The 11,194-nt window shown below is 55.3% G+C and overlaps 1 protein-coding gene across 5 annotated transcripts in view; it reads right to left on the bottom strand.

Moving 5' to 3' along the window:
• Nucleotides 1–9,937: 9,937 nt before the first annotated feature.
• Zfat (zinc finger and AT-hook domain containing) overlaps nt 9,938–11,194 on the bottom strand; it is a 175,582-nt gene continuing 174,325 nt past the window's right edge. For all 5 annotated transcript variants that reach the window (XM_078016678.1, XM_078016677.1, XM_013357407.4 and 2 more), the window contains one exon: nt 9,938–10,749. In XM_078016678.1, the coding sequence (XP_077872804.1) occupies nt 10,510–10,749 (240 nt within the window). In that variant the 3' untranslated portion in view covers nt 9,938–10,509. The remainder of the gene's footprint in view (nt 10,750–11,194) is intronic.

Below are 11,194 nucleotides of genomic sequence, written 5' to 3'. Positions count from 1 at the left end.
CAATACATTTGTGTCCTGTAAACCACTAAGTCTGTGGTAATTTGTCTCAACCACCATAGAGGATAAGCACACCTCCTGTTAGCATTTTTGCAGAGAATTGATTAGCACTTGCATGAAGGATGGGAAGAATCACCCAGAAGGAGGGAAAGGAATAGTACCCATGGATGGCAGAGGACCCTCCCTCACACACTGACGTGATGAAGGTATACAGAGCCTAGACCAGGAAGAAGCAGAGACTGGTTTCCTAATCTGGCCTTGTCACTCACTCCTTGGTGGCCATGGCAATACAATACCTCCTCAGCTTCTGCCACCTCTGGTGGGAAATGTGGACATGGACTGGGAGACTTCACTTCCAAAGTCTTTCCCTTGCACAGGGACAGTCTCCAAGCCATCGACCCAGAGCAGCCACCTTGGATTGGGTTTGAGAGCACTGTTTCTTTGGGTGGAGAAGAACTGAGCTGGCAGCTGCCTGGGTTCTCAGCCTCTGCACTTGGAATCATCACTGGGCCCACGAGTGGGCACGATGAACAAGACCACTCAGCACCCACTGCAATGTCTAAACTGCCTACGGGGAGAAGGTTTTCGCGGATTGTTTGTGAAATTAACCATTGATGGAGGTTCAGAGAAAGGCTCTTGCAGTTCATGGTGATGGGCTGAAGGGGGCGCTGCTCTGGAGCTGCCAGGAGTCCAAGTGGGATATCTGGGAACTGAGGATGGGCGGGGGAGAGGAGTAGGCGAACGCCAGGCAGAGGGAGAGGGTGAGGGATGGTCCAGGGCAGGACATGCCTGTCTACCCACCCGTAAAAGGACCCAGCTGCCACAGGGCTGAAAGTCAGGCTGATGTGTCATTACGGCAACACTATCCAAACCTCCAGTCCAAGAAGACACTGGAGCAGAGGACAAAAGACACAGCACAAATGCAGTGCCGCTGTCTGCTTCTTTCATCCAGAAAGTCCTGACGGGAAACAACCCACAGAGGGTCTTGGACAGGAGCAAACAGCGTCCCAGTAAAGGGACTTACTCTCTGGCCTAGAGCATGTGCTCTCCCTCACCAAGGAGAGTAGTGCTGCTCAGTGACCTGGGACTTGTCCCCAAGCCCACATGAAGCAGCTTGCCCTCTGGCTCCCCTCAAAGGGCTCACCTTGAGTGAAGGGCTGGGAGGGACACAGTCTGTGTGGCTTGGTGGCTTGAGGACTACGGGTGGTGAGGGCCAGGGACTCTGGTTTCCCTCTTCAGGGCCACCCCAGCTGCTTCTCCAAACCTCGGAGAAGAGCCTGTCCCTCTGGATGTCCGTGGCACTCCCCCGTTCACCCACTCCTTTGCGTCTCCCTCCACCTCTCCTCCCTGTTGGACTTCTCACCTCTTCAGGCTCACGCTGGTTCACGCCGGTCCCTTCCTTCTGACTGGCTCTCTGTGTCCTGCTCTCGCTGGCCTCAGGCCTCTGCCCATGTCACATCCTTCATCTGGCTCACTCCTGGACAACATCAAGGACTTGGCTTCGGAACGTCCTGCAGCAACCCAAGGAAGGCTTACCTGGCCTGCAGGGCAGGGCTCCCTGCTCAGCGCCCCCTCAGCCGGGGGAAACCTTTATCCATCACTTGGTTTTGTCGTTTCCCAGCGATCTCTCTGCCCAGCCAGATCAGAAGACTCCAGCGAGGGCTTGGAGGGAATCATGCTCCCCTCTTTATGCCTGTCATGATAGACTGGATCAGGGAAGAGCTACCATCAGATCAGCTTTATTGGCTTCTGATTCTTTTGATGATGCTCTGAAGGAAATCAGACATTATTGTAAGGAAGAAGATCCTTTAATTAAATTGCTGGGGAATTAGAGGATTGAATGATAAAAGGTGTAGGCTGCTCCATGTGGGCTTGGGGACAAGTCCCAGTTTACTGAGCAGCACGACTATCCTTGGTGAGGGACAACGCATGCTCTAGGCCAGGTAAAAGGTGTCCTTAGGAAATCCTGGCTACAGGACTGAATGTGCTGGACTCAGTAGAGAACAGGACACAGAGAGTATTCTATGCATACTCTGGGGACACTGGCAATGTTTCTCACGTGCAGGAAGTGATCACCATCCATTCAGGAGAGGGAAAAGTCAAGGTCCTCTGTACTGAGCTTTGATGGCCAGAGTCGGGGACACGATAGCCTTCAGGTGACCACAGGGAGCACATTCCTGCTCTCAGGTGAAGTGAAAGCCTGGCTCACGGAGCACACTCACTCTGCCGGGATCTGGGGATGGAGGGGACCTACAGTGTGTGGGGTTGGACTGACCAGCTCAGGGTTAGCAGCTCAGAGGCTATTCCAGCCTCTCTGGAAGGGGTGGCTGGACCAAACGGAACCCCCAGTTGCATCTACTATTCTGCAAGCTCAAGGAAAACCATTCAGCTTAATTAAGATTGGCCCCTCATGGGCTATCCATGAGCTGTAGCATGGCAGAGAGGGCAGGAGGCCAAGGAGAGCAGCCTGTGTGTGGGAAGAAGCCCAGAGGAAGGGCTTCCGGGGCACTCAGGCCCCTGGTATCATGGGGAGCAGGGGGCAGAACGGCATCATAATTAATTTAGACAGAGCACCCCCCCATTTCAATCATTCAATCCTCTAATTCCCCAGCAATTTAATTAAAGGATCTTCTTCCTTACAGTAATGTCTGATTTCCTTCAGAGCATCATCAAAAGAATCAGAAGCCAATAAAGCTGATCTGATGGTAGCTCTTCCCTGATCCAGTCTATCATGACAGGCAGGAGCCACCAGGACAACTGACTGTGCTCAGAACAGGGAATTGAGGCCCAGAGAGAAGGGAAACCCTAGGTCACACATGGGCTGGGGGGCCAGCATCAGATCATGGCCACCTTCCACGCCTTCTATCACATCTCCCTCAGAGTGGAAAGAGCTGTGATCTCTAACTATTGACCTCAGTTTCATCCCTTTGAAAACAGCATAGTTGTGAAAACTGAAACAGAGCACGAGTGTAAAACTGCTTGTTCAATGGAAATAAAACACAACTATCTTTACAGTTTCTATGAGTCTGGCCCTGCAGACCCAAGCACCTAGGAGAGGACGCTGATTCCTGTTCATGTTTCCGGCTGCTTTCCTGTTCCGACATGGAGTTGAAGAGCTGCAACAGAGACCTCAAGACACACAAAACCTAAAATATGGACCTGGCTCTTAAAAGGAAACAACTGCCCATCCTCACAGGGTTCAAAAGCCCTCAAGAACCCTCCAAGGACCAAGACCCAATAGACCACCCTCGAGCACCCATAGTGTTGACAACTGCCGACTACTGGGTAAGTTCTCATGCCAGTGTCCAGGCTCGCGAGGTGGCAAGGCCTGGAACACTGCCACGCAGATCCGTGCCTTAGTCCTACAATCGGTGAGGACACTCCCACTCAGGGACAAGCTGGGATCCACAGGGCAAGCACAGCATCTTGGAGTTCTTCCTTTTGAAATCTGGGTCTGGGTGGCAGGTCTGGGGCTGACACAAGCTTTACTTTCTGCTCATCTAGAATCCTGGCCTCAGGACAGTAGGCCAGACACTGTCCGGCTGAGCTGAATGGACAAACAGTGCGTGCCAGGCCCTAGGCTTCCTCCTGTCCAGCCTTCCACACACGAGGGCCTGGCTCAGTGCGCTGGCTGCGGGCTGGCAGAGGAGCTGTGCCCTCCCCCACTCAAGGGCTTCCAACCCAGCCACTCCCCACCTGTCACACTGTGCTCCCGCCCCACACACTGCGACCACTGGGGGTGGTTCCAGCAGCCGCAAACTGCCAGAGGTTCAGGGACACTAGAAGAACTTCCAATGGGACTTGGAGGGTCCCCTCTGTGGGACAGCAGGTGCTCTGGCCCTCGTGCTGCCAGCCCCATTGAGAAGACTGTGCAGCAGGGTTGATGCTGGTGGCAGCCAGTGTCGTGCTTATTTTGTGCATGTAGTGTATTTGTCACTCTGTCCTAAGGTCAGGTTGGCATGGACCTCCCCACTTTAGAGATGTACAGAGAAAGGACAAGGATAAGGAGGAACACAAGGAACAAACGGCTTTAGGTTTACAGATATTCCAACAAAGGCTTTGCTTCCTGCAAAGAGATAAGGTGCCATGGGTGGGTAGGTTTCAAGTCTTAGGGGGCTGGGAACAGACTTCCGGCCCCACAGTGTCTAAGAATAAGGGTGACTTCCTTCTTCCTGGGGGGCACCCAACATTTGAGTCACGTCAGAGAGGATGGCTGGATCCCCCATTGTGGGAGGGACTTGTCCTTGCAGTGGAGGTGGCTTTACAATGATCCCTTTCTGATGTCCCTTTAGCCTCCTTCAGATAAAAAGTTTGAGCAATGGGGTCTGCTGCAGCAAGGGGCAAAGGCTTTGATGAGAGGGGAGAGAGGGACAAGCCTTCTCAGAACCATGTGGAGCCTCAGCCTCCTGGAGACACACGCCTTGCCACATGGGGCTGTCTCCTAGGTTCACTGGCTCTGTGCACTGGATGAGTGCCTTTCACTCCTGTTTGCTATTCTACAATACACGGCAGTAGGGTGGTCTCCAGGGCCCGGCCATGACACCCTGCACCTTGATTCACTGTCTCTGCTCTGCATTCATGGTACCCCTGGGATGCCTACAGAGGGCGGATCTCTTCTGAGCACTTCCTATGTCTGGAGCTCCTTTGGTCTAAATGTCTATGTTCCCAAAATTCACATGTTGAAACCCTGCTGTCCTGAGGGCCCGGCTCAGCATGCCCAAAGTGGCAAAGATATAAGAAGGAGGTTGATTATGTCACAGAGGCTCCATCCTCACGGAGGGGTCAGCGTCCTAAAGAGGAGGCCAGAGTCGCCTGTAAATAGTGGTGCTCACCTGCAATCCCAGCAACTCAGGAGGCTGAGGCAGGGGGATCACAAGTTTGAGACCAGCTTCAGCAACTTAGTGAGACCCTGTCTTCAAGAAAAGGAGTGTGGGCCGGGGCACTGGGGATGCAGCTCAGTGGTAGAAGACCCCTGAGTTCAACCCCCGGCACAAAGAAAAAGAAGAGCCTTGAGTAGCTGGTCCTTCCCTTCCACCACGCGAGGTTGCACCTCGAAGGAGCTGTGAGGAAGGGGCCCCACCAGACCCATCACGACGATGAAAGGCCTGTAATAATCAACTTAACAACAGAAGGCTTCATTCTGGCTCACAGTTTTGAAGGCTCCATGATCCATCGGCCCTGTTGCTTGGGCCTGTGGCTAGACAGCACATCTGTGGGGAGCATGTGGCGAAGGAGAGCTGCTCTTCCCGTGGCCAGGAAGTAAAAAGGAGAGAAAAGAAAGGGCTGGGTCCCGTAATCCCCTTCAAACCTCCTGGTAGGTTGCACCTGTTAAAGGTTCCCCCAGCTCTCAGTTGCACCAGCCTGGGGACCAAGCCTTTAACACACAGGCCCCCGGAGGACCCTCCAGATCCAAGCTGAGGCACCAAGTCCGCCAGCACTTTGCTCTTGGACTTGACAACCACCAGAACTGTGAGGAGCTCTTGTCTGCTCTCCATAGCCACCAGCCTAAGGATCCGGTCACAGCAGCTCCAGTGGACTGACTCCTCCCCCAGCCTCTCTGCCACTCAGGATAAGTGTGGCTCTCACAGAGTAAAAACCATGACAGTGACTTCAAGGACCCCAACAACCCTTGTTGGTGGAGGTGGTGATATCTTTCAGAGGAGTGGCCTGTGGGATGCTTGTGCTAGGCCAGGAAGCCAAGGTGCGTCCTCTCACTGACGCCCACCCTGTGGCTTGGAGGACTGCTGCATGGGGCTCTGACCTCGGACCCAGCACTGGGTCAGCTGCTCCCCAAGCTTCTCTGCAGAGAGCCAGTGGCTAGGTGTACAGAGCCCCGACTCAGTTGAAGACCAGTGGCCATGCTGGGGCCTGCGAGCACAGGAGCCAGGAAGCCCGAAGGCCCTGTGGTGCACCACCATCTAGCACCTGGGAAGTTCTGCCACCAGTTGGCCCCTTCCCAGTTCTCCTGTCCCTGTCACACACCCCGGGGCAGGGCTGCTGTCTGGGGTGTCTCGGACCCACAGGTCTGGTGTGGGCAGTCGGGAGAGAGGTGCAGGATAGAAGAACCAGGACCAGGGGGCGGGGCGGGCAGCGAGCCCCCCCCTTCGGGTTCCCCCAGGGGCCTCGGGCCCGCCACCGCCTGTGTCGCCACAGTCCTTTCTTCTCCCTTTTGTCAGCCTGGTGGTAGTTAATGCGCCAAGCCCTGGCTGCCTTCTCAGCCTTGCAGGAAGTGTAACGACTGTTATCTACCACAAACCACCGAAGCCTTAAATTACAGCAGGAACGGTGACAGTGATAGATTAGAATTTTTTAAATCAAATCCAAACGTGTCCCGTCACGGCTAAGAGAAGGGCGAGTTGACTTGAAAATAATTGACTTAGAGAACTTTGCGGTGCATGGTGAATCCAGCCCCTCGGCACACTCTTCTCTCCAGCAAAGTATTAGTCACTTAATTGATTCCCAAAGACTTCCTGCTGCGACTCAAAACTATCAGCACCAGGAGGGACTGTCCCGAACCTGGAGTTCTTCCAAGGGCAGGATGGACAGTTCACTTTGAGATTTTCAAAGGGGTGGAGTGGGAGATGGATTTGGAACCAAGCGGTCTTTCTTCTCCAGCCTTGAAAGACAGAGCTGAGGAGCCAGGGGAAAATCATCAGTGACGGCAGCTAATGAATTTTAAATACTTATTACAAGAAAAATTAATTTGCTAAATTAGTCCTGTAGATACAGGTTACAAAATGAGTCACTGTCTCCTCAAAAATGCAAAACTCAAGAGCAACTAACGCAGTCAGCCTCAGCGCTGCTGGCCAGGTAGAAGGCCGGGTCACAACCACAATGCTGGATCCTCGCCGGGGTCACCCTGCCCCAGCACATCACCTCCAAGGTCACTGGCTCTGGGGCTCTTTTGTGAATGTCTCTGCATGTTGCCTGAGTGCACTCACCCCTCCCAGGACTGCCTGTGAGCAGAACACAGGAGGGACAGGAGGCTGCCCGAAGACGCCCTGTGCACAGGAGGCGGATCATTCCTGCCTGTCCAGGGCACCGCTCCTTACTCAGAGCCTGGCCCCTTCCCTTGGTTAACAGACGGGAGCCTATGAGGGGAGTCCAGGCTGCAGAGGAACAGCCCATCCAGAGGGGGCTCAGGCCAGAGGAGCTTCAGGAGTGCCTGTGCAAAGAGCCAGGGCCTCTGGGGGCAGGTCTGCTGACCACTGTCCAGCTTTCTCCCCAGTCCCAAGTGTCACAGGGCACTATGAGTGGCTCACCTGTCTCTGGCTCAGGCTGGCCCTGGGCTCCTGTTCCTTCTCTGGGTCACACTTGGTCTCATCTTAGCTTCATACAAGACTTGCCTCTGACCTCTGCCCCAACCCCTGGCCTCAATCTGCCCTCCTGGTGTCAGGAAAGCAGACACAGGAGGCTGCATGGCCCAGGGCATACAGAACGTGCCTGAGGGCATGACACAGGAACTTCACATCTGCATCCTATCCCAGGTGCCTTGCTTTCTAGCCTCCAGTGTCACCCAAAGCAGGTCACTCACCCAGCCACCATCTTCTTAGCTGTAAAAGGGAGAGAAAGGTTGGCAGAGAGGCATGTGGGTTACATGTGCAGATCTTGCCTGGGCTCAGTTCCTGGTCTTTTCTTCTGTGACCCAGAGCAAGTTATTTAACCTCTCTGTGCCAACATTCCTGATAAGTTAAATCCTCACGATAGCACTACCTCACTGGGCAGCTGTGATGGTGACAGCATCGTAGTCCTGGCACAAGGTCAGCACTGCATATGCACCTGTGGTCCAATCTCCTGAAGACACAGGTGGTGGGAAGCCTGGACCCAATGACCCTGTCAAAGAGCCTCAAGGAATCTGGCTCAGGTAAGCACAGAACATGCTGTCAGGCAGGAGGGAGGGGTCACTCAGCCTGTGAGCTCAGGTTTTCTCCTGGCCTGACACCACAGACAAGCTGGGTCAAAAAGTACCCAAGAGCAGAGGAGGAGAGGGAGACTTGGGGGGATGGAAAGAAGCTGCCTCTGATAGGCCCTGGGATGTGCCACAGGGTTAGCAAAGTTGCAGGGGAAGTTCCCCAGAAAGCCTGGGAATGGCCCTCCTGCCCAGCACCTTACCCAAGAGGGCAGTCAGCCACTCCTTAGTTCCTGTCTCCTCTCTGTCATTCTGGGGAAGAGCCGGCTCTCCTGCAGCCTCCACGGGGCACGGAGTGCTCCAGGAGTCTCCCAATACCCATTCCAACCCTCTCCCCTACCAACTCCAAGCCCTCTGAGGGAGGGGTTGGGGGACATTCCTGTTCACCTCCTCCACTCTTAGGAATACAAACAATAACTGATATTCACAGAGTGCGGGCAGGTACTGTACTAACAGCTGCTCAGCTTTGCTCAGTTAATTCTGTCGATAACCTGCGGAGTTCAGATGGCCCTCAGACCTATTTCAGAAATGAGTAAATGGCAGCTCGGAGCAGTCTAGTAACTTGCCACAGGACTGGGACGAGAAGTGAGCACTGGGCTGGAGCGAGCTCTCCACCTCCCACCTGAACATGTGGCCTGGCCACCTGCACCAAGACCCCAGGGAGGCCAGAGGCAGAAGGACAGTCAGTGTAGGTAACGAATGATTGACTGGGTCAGGAACGGGGTGGGGGGTCATCAAAGGAAATAGAATGCTCATCCCTCCAGAGCACTTCCCCTCCTCCAAGCTGTTGCTGAGGTTACCTGCCTGCACTGTTAATGAGTAGCCCCCGGGTGACTCCCTTCCCCTGGTCACTCCACTTTTGGTCACTGGTTACTAGGTAAGTAGGGGGCATGAGAAGAAAGGAAACCTAAAACATGAAAGGGACGGATACTTCCACTCCCTCGGGAACCAACTTAGACCCCCTCCTCTGCAGAGGAGTCTCCCTCTGTCTCCTGTCTTTTAAATTAAACTTCCGCTCTTGCCGCAGCGTTTCGTGGGTATTCAGTCTGCAGCACTGGGGGACCGGGACTTGAACCCGATTACCAACAGGCTGTCTGGACAGGACTCTTCAGGGGCCTCGCTCTGGCCTTCTCATCCTGGGTCTACGCAGGCCCTTGGTCTCCCTGGGGTTCAGAGGTAAAATCACTATCACCTCGGATCTCACACCTGTGCCTTTCTAGGGACTGGCTGTCTAATGTCATTTAATGTCATTTCCCTGAGGCACCGCCCCCCAGCAAATTGCTCTCGGCCTCAGCAGGTGGCTTACAGGCCCCTTCTTCAGGCCGCCTTCCCTAGCCATCCCAGGGAGGGCCCTCCTTCCTTCCTTTGAAGGCCACAGGCACCTCCTCACGCCCTTGGAGCAGAGGCTACTTCCCCCTGTGATAGAGCAGCAGCCCTGACGCCTCCCCAGATGCCCTGTGGGAGCCCTGCAAGGGCAGGTGAGGGTGGTCACTGGGAGGCCAGGTGCAGGCTCTGAGCCCAAGCCCTGGGCTGCTCTATTTGCAGCCACATGCCTGTGCACCTGCCCACCATCCCAGCTAGAGGAGGGATCCCAGAGCACTCAGCCTTGACCTCAGTAAGCCTGAGGAGGGTGGGGGAGATGCCAACAGACTCCAGAGTGGGCAGCACTCGCCTGGGTGGCCTACCTCGAAGGCAGCAGACCTACCAGGAGCACAGACCAGGGATCTTAGTCACACAACACCGTGCCTACAGTTTTCTAAGGTCAATTTACAGCTCCTCCCAGACAGAGAGTGGAAAAGGGGCACTGCCACCTCTTGGCTGGCAGTGAATCAGATACTGGCCACTTGGAAAAAGAAGATCACTGACCCCAGTCAGAGGACCTTGAAGCCCACCTACATGCTTAGGAGGAAAGAGCACCACCAGCTGCAATGTAAGGACCTGGGATGTTTCAGGTGGGGCCAAGCGGAGATCTGGAGCTGAGCAGGGGACTGTGAACCCTCCCTACCTCCCAGCAAGGAGCCGGAGACCACAGGCAGGGAATGCTTTTATTCCATCCACCTCGCCGCCTCACAACGGCAGGTGAAGAGTAAAAGTGCATTTTTCCTAAAAGCAAAGGAATCTCAAGATGGTAAGCTGGGCCCTATGAGGGGTGGTGGCTATTCCACGTGACCACGAGCGCCCACACGTGAGGACAGTAGGGCTCTGGAGAGCACCAGGACAATCCCACCCACCCGCCCAGTGGGGACTCAAGACCGTAAGGTCACTTGCTGTGTGGTGGCCGTCTCCCTTCCCCAGACCGCACATCGGAGCCAGATGTGGACGGGCACCTAGATGGGGGCTGAGGACTGAGATGTGACTGGGAAAGATGCTGAAGGGGACAGAGTCCCTGGATCTTGAAGCAAGGGGCGACGAGGCAGGTGCACTGATGCACGTCCTTCCAGAGCAGACGCTGCAGGGACAGGGGCACCTATGCCAGGAAACGGGCTCCTGGGTTGCTGGTGATGCAGTCGCCCTAACCATCCCAAGGAGGACCAGGAGGGTCCTGTCTGGCCACTGACAGGAGTGTAGAAGGAGGGCCGCTCTGTGGTGTGATGCTGGTGCCCCTAGAGCTCCTGGGCAGGTTGCTCCTCCGCTTGCTCCTCCACGGGTGGCATGGCCTCCTGCACGTAGACGATGAACTCGGAGGCCTCCCCGCCCTGGGTGTACACTGTCACTGTCTCGATGCCCTCCACGTCATCGGAGGACACCACCAGGTGGTGCTGCTCGGCCAGCTCCACAGAGGCTTGCTGGAGGGTCTCCTGGATCATGACCGTGTGGTTGGAGCTGGGCTCCTCGTCGGTGACCTGGGGAAGGGAAGAGAGCGGTCACACATGTCGAGCAATAACTACAAAACACAGCTTGGTGGACCAGCAGCTCGTACGGTCCAGTGCCTGACCAGGCTTCCCAGAGCCTCAACCACGCTGTGTGTGCTCTCGCCCCATGTTCTAAGACAGCAAGGTCTCCTGGCACCAGCAATGTGGGCAAGGCCTCTCCACTGCGGCAAATGGTGGACCCAAGTTCAGACTCAAAGTTGAGGCTCCTTTCCTGGTGCCAAGCTGCCTCCTGGGAGCCCCAGGGTGGGGGTCACTAAAAGAGGAGGGTTGGAAGCCCCATGGGGGTTACTCAGGCCTGGGCTACAGGGCTCCTGGAGACATACAGCTGGGGCAGCTGGTGATAAAGGACAAGGTTCTCCTTGGTTCTGTCTTCCCACACACTCCAGGAGCTTGGCTCTGCATGACACCACTACCA

The sequence above is a fragment of the Ictidomys tridecemlineatus genome, chromosome 7, assembly GCF_052094955.1.
Source record: "Ictidomys tridecemlineatus isolate mIctTri1 chromosome 7, mIctTri1.hap1, whole genome shotgun sequence".
Taxonomy (NCBI): Eukaryota; Metazoa; Chordata; class Mammalia; order Rodentia; family Sciuridae; genus Ictidomys; species Ictidomys tridecemlineatus.
The sequence above is the reverse complement of the archived record's forward strand: the minus strand, read 5'-3'. Positions and strand labels throughout refer to the sequence as shown.